This window comes from Triplophysa rosa, linkage group LG19, assembly GCF_024868665.1.
Source record: "Triplophysa rosa linkage group LG19, Trosa_1v2, whole genome shotgun sequence".
Classification (NCBI taxonomy): domain Eukaryota; kingdom Metazoa; phylum Chordata; class Actinopteri; order Cypriniformes; family Nemacheilidae; genus Triplophysa; species Triplophysa rosa.
In genome coordinates, this window is record NC_079908.1 from 12,806,049 (window position 1) to 12,823,066 (window position 17,018).

Genomic DNA, 17,018 nt, shown 5'->3' on the forward strand with positions numbered 1-17,018 from the left:
GATTGGCCATCCTGAAACGCGTCGTTTTGATTGGGCGTTTAAGACTTTGCACTTAGTGTCATTGGTCAAAAGCAGAATAGTTATATTCGAGAAAGGCCTATCAGAATCGAATAATTATATAAAACAAACAAAATCACAACAGAACGTCAAGTGTGCGCTGTAGCATAATTAGCATTTTGAGAGGTTCGGCGGGTTTAAAACAATATAATAATTTAATAAATAATTTAAGACAAAATGTTTATGTTTGAACTATACCTTTATTTTAATTCTATAATGTAAACATATTAACGTTGTTGTTATATGTAAGTGTACATGGCGCATTGTTATATTGTATTGATTTATTATTTATTTAATGGCTAAAGTAATGTAAATGTTAACTGAATGTTTGTGTCAGAGCTGTGACTATAACATGTTCAATTGGTATTTAATCTATAATATAGGATCACATTGAAACAACAAACACGTGTAAGAAACAAAGCTATATGTTTTGTTATAATAAAGTGAATAAAAATGCTTTTTTTGCCTTTTTAAATAATCACAAAAGCAAATAGGGTCATTTGTGCATAAACATTTTTAAAAATTAAACAAAACATTTTGATTGTTGAACAACATCATCATATTAGTGTTTACAAATAAAGATGGGACTTTCCAATAACATTTTCAGTTCACTATTTCAAATTTCAAAGAGATCTCTGGACCATTCATTTAAATTGATAGATGAATTACAACTTTTACCCTGCACATCAGACTTGTCCATGAATCTTTCTGTAACACCAACAATCTGTATCCGATCCAACTCTGACATTGTGACTTTAGGTTTGTTTTGTCCATTTTCCTTCAGATCTGCTATATCGCTATTGAACTCAAGTTCAAGTCTTTTGGAGTACAGTGATTCTACACGTACATGACTCCGCTCAGTCTTCTGTCTGAATGCGTGCTGATATGCCACTGGGGTGGATTGCAAACATGGTGAAAAAGGCAGTGCTTCTGAAACTCCAGGTTCTGATGTGTTGACATTCTTTGCTTCATTTACTTTAGAAATCTCTGTCACATCCGATTGGTTCATGTCTGTACTGTTTTGAAAAGAAACAAACAAATCTGAAGAGCAATTGTATGTATCCCTGTGCTCATCACATACAATCTGTTCCTGCTTGACTTTGCATTTTACAGAAAGGATCTCACTTTCCACACAGTGCCTGAAATATTTGCCCTCTTCATGGTTTAGTGAACAAAAAGTCTCAAAGAGCCCGCTTCTGGTTAATCTTTTTCTTTGTAACGTGAGGTCCTTTCTGTTGGACAAACACAATCTGTTGTCTTTAGGAGGAGGCACAATGTCAGGACTAAAATTCATGTTTAAATCAGCAAGGATGATCATTTTCTTCCTTTGGCCCGAAAACCTAGTTGTGCACGGCACATTGGGAGTCTTAGGGATGTCAGCATTGTTCGTTGTAATTTCAAGATTTTCTGGACAGTCATTTTCATCTTTCTTTTTCAAGTTTTTGTTGTTCAAATTACACATAAGTGGGGACGTAGAAGTTTCACCCCTTTGTATAGCAGATGCAGTCTTTGAGCTATTTCTTTTCAGCTTTGAGTGATCATTTAGAGACCATCTAGTCTGGTTCTGTATGATTTCATCCTGTTTAACCGAATTATGCTTATCAGAGAATCTCAGCTGCTTTGCATCAGTTATTTCTGACAACTGAGGCTCAACCCTGACAAAATCTAATACATTTTCAGATAAAGGTGCATTCTCTAAATCTAAACATATATTTTGACCAGAATGACTGAGACATGAGTTGTCAAAAGGTGCATAATATTGTTCCCCAGATATAGCTTTTAAAAGATGATGACTGGAAATCATGATTTCAGAATCATTTTCAGACAAAGATTTTCTGTCATTGTTTTGGGCATCATTTTTCAGTTCATCTTGTGTACCACTAACATGTTGATCCAGATTGGGTTGACATGTTTTCCTGTCCTCATTCTTTGGTAAAAGAAAATCGAAATCATAGTGTTGTAATGAGTCACTACTTATTTCTCCTGGAGTGCAGCATAAACCGGGCGATTGCCATACATCTGACAGTGTGAATTCTTCACTGCTGGGTTGAGAATTTAACCTTGCACATAACGGCAAAGTATAATCAAAGCTGTTTAGTTCATCTCTTTGTGAGTCTTTTTGTGGTGAAACACTGGCAGATTCAAAACTGGACAAATGTGAATGCGACTGTAATAGGTTTTTAAAATAACCAAATACAGTGAATCCAGCAAAGGCCTGACTTGGAGAAAATATCTGACAGGCTACTAACTGTCTGGACTTCAAAACCAGTGAGGACGACTGTTGATCTGCCAACCACGTTGTGACATCATCATGAGAAACCTGTTAGAGACAAACCAAAAATTTAAGTTAATTTAAAAAAGAAGGCGGGGGGAGTCTAAATAAACCTTCCTAAATCAAATGAAGAGATACATTATACCTTTACCCCCAATACAACGCATCTTCCTATGAAGCAGTCTTCCACGGCTTTGATAAGCAGTTGTTGAACAATATGTGGACCATTAGATTTCTCCAATTCAATACATCTGTGCAAAATACATTTTCACAATACATTAGCAATGAAACAGCAGAAAAGTTTGTTCAAAACCTGCATATGTTAAAACCAAGTAAAACGTACCTTTGAAGATCACCAGCCGTAATTCCAAAGAAAGGATTTAAACATCCACCAAATACTGTCACACCAAGTATATCTTGATTTCTGGACACCTTAACAGAAAGCCTGTATCTGTAGTCCACATTTTGCAGGTCACATGTGAATCCACACCTAGAACATGTTGCTCTAAGAAACAAAGTAATGATGATATGCATGCAGTTTTTTTAATTTGGCAAAAGCCACTCTTAGATTACAACATTTATCATAGCAAGAGTAACTGCACACAAAAACAATAGTTGCCGTCAAATCTGATAGACATTATACATACCTTTTATTTTCTTGCGTTAACCTGGATAAACAGCATTTGCAGGACGGGTATACAAAACAAGAGTCGTGAAGAGAAAGTATCGTGCAACTCACCAGGGCCCTTGTGTTGCTCATGAGTGCTTAAACATTCAGCAGATTTACAAACATTTCAGTGTAATGTTATTAAAACCACACAGATTAACTTTGATTTAACCCTACTATTTTTTTTACATTCGTTCGAGGATATAAAATATTTTAAAATAAACCAGAAACGCAGATAAACAAACTTCGAATTTCAAAAACAGGATAAGCATGAGTTTCTTCCTTGTTAGGTTCCGCTGTCATTCCGCTGCGATAAGGTATCACAGCGCCATCTGTCGTATACATTTGTAAATGTCCATAAGCAATGAAATAGCATTTATATCTCTGTTATTTGAACAGAATATAGCTTAAGGTATTTTGAGGATAATTAAATAGCATCATTGTTTAAAAGGGTTAAATAAATGCAGTTCCGAGCATGTGTATGGATGTCTTCCTCTTCCTCATTCCAATCACTTTATCATATCTTGTTCATACTGCAGGTGTCAGTGTTGTGAAATAGACAAGCGAGTGATTAAAATGTAACATTTTCGAATTATATTTATCGATTTTTAAGTAACAAATACAATTAATTAATTTAAGTACTTTTATTCTGAAAGTATTTGTTTATAAAACTCAAAGAAGATAGATTTTATTTTTTGTGTAGTAACTGATGGAACATTTAGCACTGTCTCTGTTTTCCGTTCGGACATTTGTGTAGAAACACCGCGGGCACTTTGATTTTTTTTCTTACATTTTGTTTTTGAGTTCTAAGAATAGTTTTTTTTAACATTCAACTGCACAAACAAAGCTCGAACCGGACAAATGGAATATCACTCAAAAAATAAGCGTTGTGTGGTGTGTTTATGTAAATAACTTTATTCTGAATTATGTCAGCTGGATAACAAATCCCAATATTGTTTTTGTTAGTGTTTTATTATATATTTATAATCCACTAATATGAATTTGTGTATGTGTAAAGACGACAGGTAGCAGCAAAACTGTTACTTTTAGCAAACATTTTAAAGCTTTTTCTACTAAGACACTACTATAAACATTTGCATATATATTTATAAATGGCATGACTACGTCAACAAGGAAAATGTATTTGGGACAGCATCGGATTGTAAAGAAAAGGTAAGAGTCATTGGCCAGTCATATGAAACTGTTGTGCTTTCTGATTGTGTACGTTTCCATGATCACGTGTTTACAAACTTGGTTGACATGGAGCTTTAGATGCTATTCTTTACTAAATAACCTTATCCCCTTCTCATCTGTCTCTAATAACTTAGTCTTAAATACAGAATAAATAAGGAAAGAACACATCAATTAAATTATTGGCTTTTAATTCAGCAGTATCTGCAAGGCTATTAGATCTTAATGCATCATCTTAGGGTGATAGACAGTACAGTACATCTTGTTGGCTGTCATTACATGAGAAAAAATATTAATAAGCTGTATTTTTGTTTGTTCAGCATAGTTCATCCAGATGAGAAACCACAAGGGCAGTCAACACGCCTGCCTCAAACATGTTCCTCTGCAACAGAAGTATCTGAAAAAAAGTGCAATGAGCCAAAAGTATGTTTTTTGTATGTATGTATATGTATATGATGGCAGTTGATTTTTGTATTCTAAATGCAAAATGTATTACTTCTTCCCAAAGCAAAACCAGAATAAGCAATGGATGCCAGGAGATGCAACTCTGGCCATGGATGAGGAACTTTTACAAGCCTTAGATGAGCTGGCTCCAGACGACAAGAAAGATGAAAACGTTCAGCAAAGTTCTGCATCTGTGGTTCATGAAGAGTCTGAATTACGCAAGAAACATTCTCATGTTTCAGAAATACCAGAAAACAGTTCTGAACAACAAGTGCAAAGTACAGAAAATCTCAGCCCCTCAACTCCATCAGAACGCAGAAGAACTAGAACACAAGCGAAAAAAGAGAAAGACTGGAGGGATTTAGCTCAAAAGCTGTTGTTCAGTGAAACTAAAAAGACAGAAAGTGGGCAGGCACACGAGCGTGAATTGGGGCACACAAAATATTGTTCACCTCAGAAGATCTTCAACTCAATGAAGAAAACGTTTAAAGGAGCAAATGACCGGAGACAGTTAAAGTTTAGTAAAGATACCGGCCCTGATGGTTCTCTTAATAACTCTAAGGATTACATTTTTTTCAGTCCAACGCATATGGCTGCTGCTAAAGAACGATCCTTGTTACAGCAGCAGAAGAGAGCTCTTAAAAACCCATCAGTCTCCGTGCTCACACCTCCACCAGGCCTGGATCTCAGCGTCCTCAGTGATGCTACCCTACCTGATGCAGGTAGGATGTGGATAGATGCTTTTAATGTTATTTGCAATGTGTGAAGTTTAATATGTAAGGCACAATGCTAATAGTCATACTATAACTTCCATAGTGTATTCATATATGTATTCAATATGATACCCTAAACAGGACAAAGTATCCATATGGGCCGCCCTGCCGATCAGTTGGACAAGCTTCTGCTCTCCAGCTGGGGTCTTCCTAATCCTGTTCTGGAAAAGTACCAGAGTCTGGGCGTTCAGAGAATGTTTGAGTGGCAGGCGGAGTGTCTGACCCTGGGCAATGTGTTGGAAGGTCAAAATCTGGTATATTCTGGTAATAAATCTGTTTCTCTTGTTAACATCAAACATGCATGTAGATATATATTTATTACATTACATTACAGTACATTTGTTCATTTCTATTTATGTTTATAATAGGGCTGTCAAATCAATTAACTGAGATTAATCAATTCCAAAATAAATGTTTGTGTTTATGTAATATGTGTGAGGCGTGTATAATTATATTTATATGTAAATGCACGCACATACATTTGTATGTATAACAAATATTTACATAAATATATATACATTTATAATTAAATGTAACTTACATTATCTATAAATATAAATATTACACCTATTTCTCAAATGTATACATGTATTTTTATGTATATATATATATATATATATGTGTGTGATTATATAAACACAAACTTTTATTTTGGAATCGATTAATCGTGATTATAATAGTTTATACAATTTATATAAATATATACAGTATGTAGAAATATTTTTTTATGGGGAACAATACCTTCGTTTTACACAAAAATGATTTCTAACAAAAACAATGTACAGTTTAAAATAATAAATTAAAATATTTTTGAGTCTGTGTACATTACAAATAATGTGTAAATAATGGGAGATTACATTATAAATTAATTCTGGTTATTCTGGTTATATGAGAAATAAACAAGTTTTCTATTTTCTTTCAGCCCCAACCAGTGCTGGGAAAACGTTAGTTTCAGAGTTGTTAATTTTAAAGAGAGTTCTGGAAACAAGACAGAAAGCCATGTTCATTCTTCCTTTCGTATCTGTGGCGAGAGAGAAGATGTTTTATCTACAGGTTGGTTCACATTGGTGGAGTACATGAATCACTGTCAGTTACGTTATGTCATTCATAATGTATTGTAATTTTCGGATGAACTTGATGAGTTTTTGTTAATATTATACATACCTGGGCCTTGCCACCCAGAATGTATTTCAGGAAGCAGGGGTCAGAGTGGAGGGGTATATGGGTAACACCTCAGCTGCTGGTGGTTTCTCGGCATTGGATGTGGCCGTGTGTACAATTGAGAAAGCTAATGGCCTCATCAACAGACTCATTGAAGAAGACAAATTGAGTCTACTCGGTACAATAAACCCTGACTTATTTCTTAGGTTTCTGCATGTTATGGCACTCTTGTAAAACTGAACGCTTATCAAAATGACAGGAATTGTTGTGGTCGATGAGCTGCACATGCTGGGTGACTCTGGCCGGGGATATCTGTTAGAACTTTTGCTGACTAAAATCCAATACATTGCACAGAAAAATGCATTAAGGTATGTTATAGTGTGATGTTTAAGCCAACATTCTTTCAATAATGATTGTAAAAAATAACCATTAAAGATAATCATTATTTTGTTTCAAGGTGCTCGGGTCTAAGTACTACTGCAGGTGTGCAGATTATTGGTATGAGTGCCACATTGCCAAACTTGGACCTTCTTGCCCGCTGGTTGAATGCAGAGCTGTATAGTACTAGCTATCGACCTGTCCCGCTAATGGAGTGGGTCAAGATTGGCACAAATGTGTATGATGACTCTCTGAACCTGGTCAGGCAGTTCACCCCAGCTCTTCCTGTTAAGGTCAGAGTTTGCTCACAGTATTTAATGATCTTACAAAAAAAATATATTTTTTAGAAAGTTTTGATGATATGAGTTGCATATTGTTCCATAATATTATCAATGTTTTGAATAGTCAGATGTTTCTTTCCACAGGGAGATGATGATCACATTGTGAGCCTCTGCTTTGAGACTGTGCAGGATAGACACTCTGCACTTCTCTTCTGTCCTTCAAAGAACTGGTGTGAGAAGCTGGCGGATAGCATCGGCAGGGAGTTTTACAATCTTCATCACAAAGGTTTATAAACGGATATGAACATGCGTGGATTAAAAAACAATTATAGACCAGAAATGAGTTCTAATATGTTCTAACATTTTATTTTAAAGAGATACAAACAGGCTCTGGTGTGCAAAGTATTTCTTTGAATCAGGAAGGGCTCCAGGATGTGGTCGCCCAGCTGAAGCGAACTCCTGCAGGCTTGGATCAGGTCCTTCAGCGGACTGTTCCCTGGGGAGTGGCCTTCCATCATGCAGGTACTATTGCAATGATATTCAACATACACTATCATTGATCTTAGACTTGTGTCAATTTTTAGTCAGATTGCTTTTATAACCCTCTTGTTTCAGGTTTGACATTTGATGAGCGGGATATTCTAGAAGGTGCTTTTCGTCAAGGTTACATCAGAGTGCTAGCTGCCACCTCCACCTTGTCCTCGGGTGTAAATCTGCCAGCACGACGTGTGATTATCAGAACTCCTGTTTTTAACGGTCATTTGTTGGATATACTGACTTACAAGCAGATGGTGGGACGGGCAGGCCGTAAAGGCGTAGACACCTTGGGTAAGTGCTGAAAGTTTTGAATTCAAAATATCTGTTGCTTTACATTGAGAAGATGTTTTATAAAGATGAATGCGGTCAATATAGCGCATTGTTATAAATGATAATGTAATGTCTCAGGTGAGAGTGTGCTGGTCTGTAAAGAGGCAGAGCGTGCGAAGGGGTTGAGCCTCATTCAGGGCTCGCTAAAACCTATCGGCAGCTGCCTGGTGAAGCGGGAGGGTGAAGGCGTCACTACCAGCATGCTCAGAGCCATCCTGGAGGTAGGACACCCATAGTTTGCTGATAATGGTGGTATGTGGAGATGATGGGCTAGTTTGCATTGAATTTTTTTGTCTATCTTACGTTAAAGATTATTGTTGGAGGAGTCGCTAGTTCACCACAGGATGTGAGAATGTACGCTTCCTGCACTCTTCTGGCATCCAGTATAGCATCTGAACCGGCCAATCAGGAAGGAGCTGAATCAGAAGGTCAAAACAAGGGGGCTATTGAGACCTGCATAGAGTGGCTGATGGACAATGAGTTTATCCATATAGAGAAGGAGGGAGATGGTAAAAAGAAACAAGAAACATTAATGAAATCTTGCCCTTCTTTTGTTCAATAGAGTTTGACAGTGATTCAATTTTCTGTTACACAGCGGAGAGATATTGCCCCACACATCTGGGTTCTGCGACCCTGTCTTCATCTTTATCACCCCCAGAGGCCTTGGGGATTTTCGCTGACCTACAAAGAGCAATGAAAGGATTTGTTTTGGAAAACGATCTTCATATACTCTATCAGGTGAATAAACCCATTCTGTTTATCAGAAGTAGCATAGGTTATTTGTGTAAAAAAATGGGTAAATAACAAAGTTTTAAATGGCATTCATTTAAAAGATAACACCTGTGTATGTGGACTGGACGACGATAGACTGGTACCAGTTCTTCTGTCTGTGGGAGCAGCTACCCTCTGCGATGAAGAGAGTGGCTGAGATGGTGGGCATCCAAGAAGGGTTTCTGGCTCGCTCCGTTAGTGGAAAACTAATTGCTAAAACAGAGAAGCAACAAAGACAGATGGCTATTCACAAACGGTAATGTGTGTTTTCTGAATTCAGAGGGTTTTGTCAAATGGGTTTTTGCAATTCGGTAGGTTAATGTTGATGTTTAATATTGTGTCTTGCAGATTTTTCACAACCTTGGTGCTCTTTGACCTGGTAAATGAAGAACCCCTCGGAGCTGTTGCAAAGAAGTACGGCTGTAGCAGAGGACAGCTTCAGTCACTGCAACAGTCTGCCTCAACATATGCAGGTAAACTATATACCAAATGTGATGTCCTGGGGGTTATATTTGTGCAATATTTGCTTTTTATGCCCCCTCAGGTTAGATTAAACCATTAAATTTATGAGGTGTATGGTACAAAATGAAAAAATCACTAAAATTGTATGTATGTATTGGACTAAATTATTTGGTAAAAAGGCAAACCACAGTGTATCAGGAAATATGGGGTTTATTATGATATGCAAAAAATGCATAGAAAACTAAAACTCACAGAAAATAAAGCAAACGTTGACTACAATTTAATCAGTTATTTATTTGTTGATTCGCTCTTGTGCTCATAGTTTAAAGTTATTCTTGTATGAATGGGCTTGTTGGGAGTATGCATATACATTTTTTAATGCATCTATAATTCAATAATACTGTATATTTAAATAAAGAGCCAAGAGTCAAGATCTTTACTGCCAGATGTACTAAGTACAAGGAAATTCTTACTTTGTTGTTGGGGAACAAACAATTTACGGATGTAAATTTGTAATATCATTATTTATTTGTAATAAAATACCCCCAAAAATGTAGAAAATACAGTATGTATGGATGTAAAAGTAAGGTAAATCCATGAGGAAAAATGCAAATAAATAAAAAAAAAGATGTCAGCTGTCCTTCAGTCCTCAAGTTGTATATTACTTTTGGGCACTACTGTTCTTGCTCTATCACTATAAAAGATATCCAGTGTTAGATTTGTATCTATAGCAAATGATCTTTCATCTATTTAACAAAAAACTGGCATCTGGCAGGTATGGTTACAGTCTTCTGTAATCGGCTTGGATGGCACAACCTGGAGCTGCTTTTGTCCCAGTTCCAGAGTCGTCTCAGTTTTGGAGTCCAGAGAGAGTTGTGTGACCTGGTTCGTATTTCTTTACTGAACGCCCAGAGAGCACGTATACTCTACAGCTCAGGGTTCATCACTGTGGCGGAAGTAGCGAGGGCTGATGTTACAGAGGTGGAAAAGGCCCTTCGAAAGGCTGTTCCTTTCAAAAGGCAATAAAACAGGCAACCTTGTTCTTCTTTTTCAAAATGTTTATCATTATTTGCCTTTATATTTTTTGCATAAATAGATTTTTTGAGTCTTGCATAATACAACATAATCAAACTCTTCATCGTTTGGGTCTTTGCAGCTCCAGACAGGCAGTGGATGAGAGCGAGGTGGAGGCTCAGGAACGCAAGAGCATGCGTTGTATCTGGGTCATTGGAAAGAAGCCTTTGACTGAAAGAGAAGCTGCTCAACAGATCATAGCTGAGGCCAGACAGCTCCTCCAGCACGATTTGGCTCTCCTTGGGGTTGAATGGAAGCCTGCGTCCTCTTCTACAAATGCCCAGCCTGATTCCAGTTCACTTGAGGAAACATCCAGCACAAAATCTGCACAGTCTGTGTCAAGCTCAATACGTGAACCGAAGCAAAATGATGAGGAAATGAAATTGGAAGAGAAAGCAGCAGAAAAGAAGTTCATTAATAAAAGTGCTGAGTCCAGTTCCAGTGCTTTTTCAATGCAAATTGACCTTGTCACGGAACATGCTGTACACCAGTGTCAGTCTGCTAAGAATTGTGAATGGCCATCAAGTGCGTTACACAAAGTTCTTAAATCCTTAGATGCGAAAGACAAGAGCTTTCACAGTGACCAGACACCAGCCCAGGCGTCAGATTCATCAAAACCAATTCAAAGCAATTTCTGACACAATTCTAGTGTTAAAGTTGGCGGTATCTCTGACAGTGACCAACACTGTGTAAGTCCGCTCTTAAAACGCAGAAGGGTGGATGACAAAGCAGAACTCACTGAAGCTAAAACATCAATTATGATTGTAAATGACAGTAAACCAAGTACAACAGATGATGATGATAAGAAAACTGAAACTGACTGTAGGATAGATAAAAACAAGAAAAAATCCCAGGCTTCCCATGCAGAACTGAACAAGGATAATGAGTTAAAAACATTTTCTCACTTGCGTGCTCCTCTGCAGGAAGGGGAGGCACCACATTTAATAACTGTATTGACCTCAGATAAAGGGAAAAAATGTACATCGAAAACAAGACATTTAAATGCAAGTTCGAATCATGACGAAACTGAAACTGAAATGCAGGACGTGGTTAGTCGTTCTCGAAAATTCAGCAACAAAGATGAGAATGATCACATACATCTAAACTCTGAAGCTGCAAATGATTCAGCGTGTAATTCTGAGAAGCTTTGCTCGCCGGACCTGTACGCAAATGGACTGGAAGAGTTTAATGACAGTTTTCAGCTTGATACACAGACTGAGAAAATGTTGCTTCAAGTGGATGATTTTTCACCTAGACACAAACAAGAAAATCATGTTCGTTTACCAAGTCAGATGAAAATCAACCAGGTACACGAACATTCATCTAAGTCCACAGAAAAAGAACAAATCAACGCAGATGAAGGTTTGTCACCTCATCAGAATCAACCGAACAGACGTAACAGTCTCACACTAACTGAAGCCAAACCCAAATATAACATCTCGCTCACTGATAGCCAATTGGAGAATATTTTAAATTATAGTAACCAAGTTTCTGAAGAAGAATCATGTGTAAACAAAATAATCGAAAATCATGAGTCATCCGATCATGTTACTGACAACAGTCCCAACCGGAGCAGCAGCTTTCTGTTTGACAGTCTCTATGACAACTCCATCTTGGATGCCATGGAGGAGGCGGCGACGGATAGAGAGGATAAAGGAGATCCAGTACATGCAAATTCAAACGGCTCCACTTCAGAACCTAACCGTGATAGGAGAGATGCCGTACCAACAGAAGATCAAGAAGCAAAACAATGGGGTGAATCATCTTTCAACCTGTCAGAATGGGGAGATTCTTTACTTATGGGAGAGCACTACCTTGACAAAAGTAGACAAAGTGTTGTCAAGGCATGTGATGGACCAGGGTTGAACCCTGGTGAAACCAAGAAACCCAGTTATAAAGATGACTTCCATGTGTCACGCAGCAGTGAGACTTGTTCAGAAATGAAATCTGAAAGACGTCCTTTAAATGGTTCCTCGTTTCATTTCAGTCCAGGGATGCAAGACGTTTTCGATAAATGGTCTGATCAATTTTCAACTTTAGCAGAAGCTCCAGGCCAGGCAAATTCAACTTCTGATGTTGTTTCTGTTCTTGAGGCGCAAGCTGAAGGGGTAGTCCTAACAAATCCACCGACTCCCAATGACCTCATTCCTCCCACACCTGTGTCCTAACCAGTCACGCCAAAAGTAAAAATGACCACCTCAGCTTTACAGTCACCACTTAACAGCAAAACTCAACAAAGGTGTGAAATAAATCCAAACGCACAGAAAGATTATCATGCAGGTTTGAAGACAAATTCAGCGTCAGACTTGGACACATCTCTAGCGAATGAGAATCCATCTCTCGCTGCTTCTAACCCCTGCAGCCCAGAATTATTCTCCATAATTGATGTGGCAAGCGATGAACAGCTTTTCCAAACATTTATAAAGGAGTGGAAAACAAAGGACAGATTTTCACTTGCTGTTGCTTGTGAGAAGATAGACAGCAACATTGTGCAACCTGAGAACGTTATAGGTGGAAAATTCAAAAAGTGTAAGACTTTTAAATTTGTCGATATTTTTGCATGCACTTGTTTCTTAAAGTGATAGTTCACCTACAATTTAAAATGATTTCATTATATTTACACACCCTCTTGTCATTTCAAACGTTTATGACTTTATTACTGCAGAACACAAAAGAAGATATTGTGAAAAATGTTGGTAACCAAAAACCGTTGGTCAATGGGCACCAACATTTTTCCAAATATCTTCTTTTGTGTTCTGCAGAAAAAAGAAAGTCATACAGGTTTGAGTTGACAAGAGGGTAAATGATGACAGAATTTTTGGGTGAACTTTAATGTATATTAGAAAATGTAATTTTCGCAATGTTTTGTATTATGTTTGAAGGTACTGAAGCTACTACACCAATGAGGAACAAGCGAAAAGATGGCTTTGTTTTTAAAGGATCTGATGATCTTGTTGTTATTGGCATTTCAATATGCTGGGGTGCAAAAGATGCATATTTCGTATGTCTACAACAGGAGCTGTCAGACACAGGTGCTGTAAACTTGAGACAACTTATGTACAAATTCCTCAATGTTATTCAATTACCAACATACATAACATATAATGTAAAAGAATAGTTCACCCAAAAATGAAATTTCCGTAATCATTTACTCACCCTCTTGTCATTTCAGACCTGTATGACTTTCTTTCTTCTGCAGAACACAAAAGAAGATATTTTGAAGAAAATTGGGAACAGAACAGCGCCGGCACCCATTCACTTCTATTGTAAGGACACAACACCAATGCAAGTGAATAGGTGTCGGTTAACAACAAAAATATCAAAATATCTTCTTTTGTGTTCTGCAGAAGAAAGAAAGTCATACAGGTTTGAAATGACAAGAGAGTGAGAAAATGATGACAGAATTTTCATTTTTGAGTGAACTATCACTAAACACACTATTCCCTAACAGACATAAGTGCCAGCTTAGCTCCACCACCTCTTGATGACAATCTGACGGTTGAAGAGAGATTGAAGCAAATTCAATGTTGCTTGAAAACAGCATCGCTCTCAGATGCGGACAGAGTGATGGTGACTTATGACTTCATTCAGCTGTTCAAGACACTACTCCTGGCCTGTCAGCTCACTATGAGTGGCACGTTTGAAGACCCAAAGGTTAGACGGAATAATCACAAATTCGATCATTGCTGAATGTATACAAATACTTTATTAAATATGTATTCTTGAAATATAGATTGCATGTTGGCTTCTGGATTCAAGCTCCAAGGAGCGAACCCTCCGCAACATGGTGACCAGCTTTGCTCCTGAGGATCTCCCAATGTTAGATGGGATCAGTCCCGGCCAGGGTGTACATAGTTTAGGAATCTATGGAGATGCCAGTCATACTGGACGATACAGAGCTGCTATTGAGTCTGTTCTGGCCTTTAAGGTCATGACACAGATCAACGGTCTTCTAGAAAAGGATGGTTTCTTAGGTAAAAAGCATCACCGTAGCCTCATAAATTGACCTATACTGTATATAAATTTACCTGATGGAAAGAATTTGATGCCTTCTCATTTTTAATGAATGTGTAGATGTGTTCAAGAAGGTTGAGATGCCCACCCAATACTGTCTGGCGTTGTTGGAGCTGAATGGAATTGGGTTTAGTATTGCTGAATGTGAGGTCCAGAAACATGTGATGCAGGCCAAGCTCAGTACCCTTGAAGCGCAAGCCTATCAGCTGGCAGGACACAGCTTCTCATTGACCAATCCAGAAGACATAGCAGAGGTAACTGTGCTTTCCCCTCTCTGGCTGAACGGTTCCACTGAAGCTATTGAACGGTTCAATATTCCATTACATTTCAACTGTCGTAGGTACTTTTCCTTGAGTTGAAGCTGCCTCCCAACGGAGATGTAAATGGCCTGAAGAACAAGAAGACTCTGGGATACACTAGAAGAGCAGGAGCTAGGATTAAACTTTCTAAACAGTTTAGCACAACCAAGGCATGTATCACAGTCATATTCAGTTGTTAAAAACTGTGGAATATGCTTTCTAAATATACTTTAACCTGTGTATTCAGGACGTTCTGGAGAAGCTCAAACCATTGCATCTGTTACCAGGGGTTATCCTTGAGTGGAGAAGAATCACAAATGCTTTGACTAAAGTGGTTTTCCCCTTGCAAAGAGAGAAGAAGTGGAACTCACAGCTGAAGATGGACAGAATACATCCAATCTCACAGTCACACACCGCCACAGGTGTGGAGAAAAACAACTAACCTTGAAAGAATGCTTGGAAATGTTCAGCTTTGTGGATTTGAAATTGTTTATTGTCTCACACAGGGCGGGTGAGCTTCACTGAACCAAATATTCAGAATGTTCCGAAGGACTTTGAAATTCAGATGCCAACTCTTATTGAAGAAAGTCAACCATCACAGTGTGGCGCAAGCAAGACATGGTATGGTCTCATGGTATTTTGTTTCTAAATGATTACTTATTGTTTATTGTATGTAACATGTTTGTTGTTTTTTAATTCAGGGCTAAAAGATCAAAGATTAATCAGCAGTTGGTGCCCCTTTTAAAAATGCCAGACACATCAACAGACAAAGGAATGGCGTTTTCTGTTAGTATGAGGCATGCGTTTGTTCCTTTTACAGGTATGAAACTTTCATCTAGAGATTTTTTTGTTATGCTCTTGGACTGGGTTTGGACATCATTTTGACTATTTAAAGGGCTTTCTATTTGCTTGTATGCCACATTTTCTGTTTTTTTTATGTGCATGTTTTTTAGGTGGGCTTATTCTGGCTGCCGACTACTCACAGCTGGAGCTTCGCCTCTTAGCTCACCTGTCCAGAGACAAGCGTCTCCTCCAGGTGCTCAACAGTGGTGCAGATGTTTTCAAAAGCATAGCGGCCGAGTGGAAAATGGTGGACCCAGCTTCAGTTGATGACAATATGAGACAACAGGCCAAACAGGTTAGACACATTTACTTTTATATATTTTGATTTATGGTTTGAGGGTGATTATTACTCTCCAGTATTATCACTTGTAATGTTTTAGATATTTATTTGGATTTTAATTAATTGCTTATGTCATCAGATTTGTTATGGAATAATCTATGGCATGGGCGCAAAGTCACTTGGAGAGCAGATGGGCATTGAACAGAATGATGCTGCTTGTTACATCGAGACGTTTAAATCCAGATACACAGGTAAATTACAAAATAAAGAGTTTCTTTCAAACCACAAAAGGCGGTAATGATAACACTGAATTTGCTTTTCCCCAAGGCATACAGAACTTTCTTCGTGAAACTGTGAAGAAGTGTGGGACAAACGGTTATGTTAAGACATTACTTGGCAGAAAACGTTTCTTGCCAGGAATAAAGGACCCAAATATGTACATCAAGTCTCATGTAAGAACGTATATGCTCTTCATTGGTATTCTCAGAACAATTCTTGTAATAAAACAGTTTACTGAAGTCTTTTGTCATTTGCACTTTCAGGCAGAGCGACAGGCAGTGAACACAACAGTACAGGGTTCTGCTGCTGACATTGTCAAATTGGCAACGAACAACATTCAGCGCAGACTGGAAGAAGCTTTTCCTGGAGAGTCCACATCGCATCAGCACCCTTCAATCAGATCAGGTGTGATGAACTTACATTACATGGAGTTACTGTATTTATGTGTACCTTATGTACTATGTGAATAATTATATACTTTTCTTATTGGAAGGTGGTCGACACAGAAATCAGTTTAGATCTCCTCGTGGAGGATATTTTATACTTCAGCTACATGATGAACTTATCTACGAGGTAGCAGAAGAGGATATCATCCAGGTAACTAGGTTGATTTGTCTTTTTGAATATTTACCATAATGTAGAGAATAGCACATTTGATGATTTCTTTTGTTCTTTTACAGGTTGCACAAATTGTGAAGCGGGAGATGGAGCGTGTTGTTAAATTACATGTAAAGCTAAGAGCAAAAGTCAAAATAGGACCAAGCTGGGGTAACCTACAAGACTTGGACATCTAATTATGATATTCATGTTTACATTTAATGAAGTGCGAAAGGTACAGATGTATTGTGTACATAAGTAGCAAAAGAATTTTAATATGAAATAAATATGATCAGAATGATTTTATT

At 37.8% G+C, this 17,018-nt stretch overlaps 2 protein-coding genes across 3 annotated transcripts; one reads left to right on the plus strand and one right to left on the minus strand.

Moving 5' to 3' along the window:
* Window positions 1-145: 145 nt before the first annotated feature.
* Window positions 146-3,490, minus strand: ddias (DNA damage-induced apoptosis suppressor). 2 transcript variants are annotated; one of them, XM_057360428.1, is made up of 5 exons: window positions 2,977-3,490; window positions 2,673-2,834; window positions 2,475-2,580; window positions 2,307-2,377; window positions 146-1,073 (listed from the first exon to the last, which is right to left on the minus strand). In XM_057360428.1, the coding sequence occupies exons 1-5, from the start codon at window positions 3,087-3,089 to the stop codon at window positions 674-676; spliced, it is 852 nt and encodes a 283-aa protein (XP_057216411.1). In that variant the 5' UTR covers window positions 3,090-3,490; the 3' UTR covers window positions 146-673. The 2 variants fall into 2 exon arrangements, with proteins under 2 accessions (XP_057216411.1, XP_057216410.1); XM_057360427.1 differs by having other exon boundaries at window positions 146-2,377.
* A 268-nt stretch (window positions 3,491-3,758) lies between these two features.
* On the plus strand, window positions 3,759-16,921 carry polq (polymerase (DNA directed), theta). The gene is given in 32 exon segments (XM_057360286.1): window positions 3,759-4,169; window positions 4,508-4,610; window positions 4,696-5,353; window positions 5,486-5,668; window positions 6,327-6,457; window positions 6,587-6,743; window positions 6,825-6,933; window positions 7,023-7,236; window positions 7,369-7,510; window positions 7,600-7,746; window positions 7,840-8,052; window positions 8,170-8,312; window positions 8,402-8,600; window positions 8,687-8,829; window positions 8,925-9,118; window positions 9,211-9,335; window positions 10,100-10,343; window positions 10,481-12,927; window positions 13,281-13,430; window positions 13,850-14,052; window positions 14,132-14,372; window positions 14,473-14,666; window positions 14,753-14,881; window positions 14,959-15,133; window positions 15,218-15,332; window positions 15,413-15,531; window positions 15,665-15,849; window positions 15,974-16,085; window positions 16,162-16,286; window positions 16,377-16,518; window positions 16,607-16,710; window positions 16,794-16,921. Coding segments are annotated over 32 exon segments (7,716 nt in total). The 5' UTR covers window positions 3,759-4,113; the 3' UTR covers window positions 16,908-16,921.
* The last annotated feature ends 97 nt before the right edge of the window (window positions 16,922-17,018 follow it).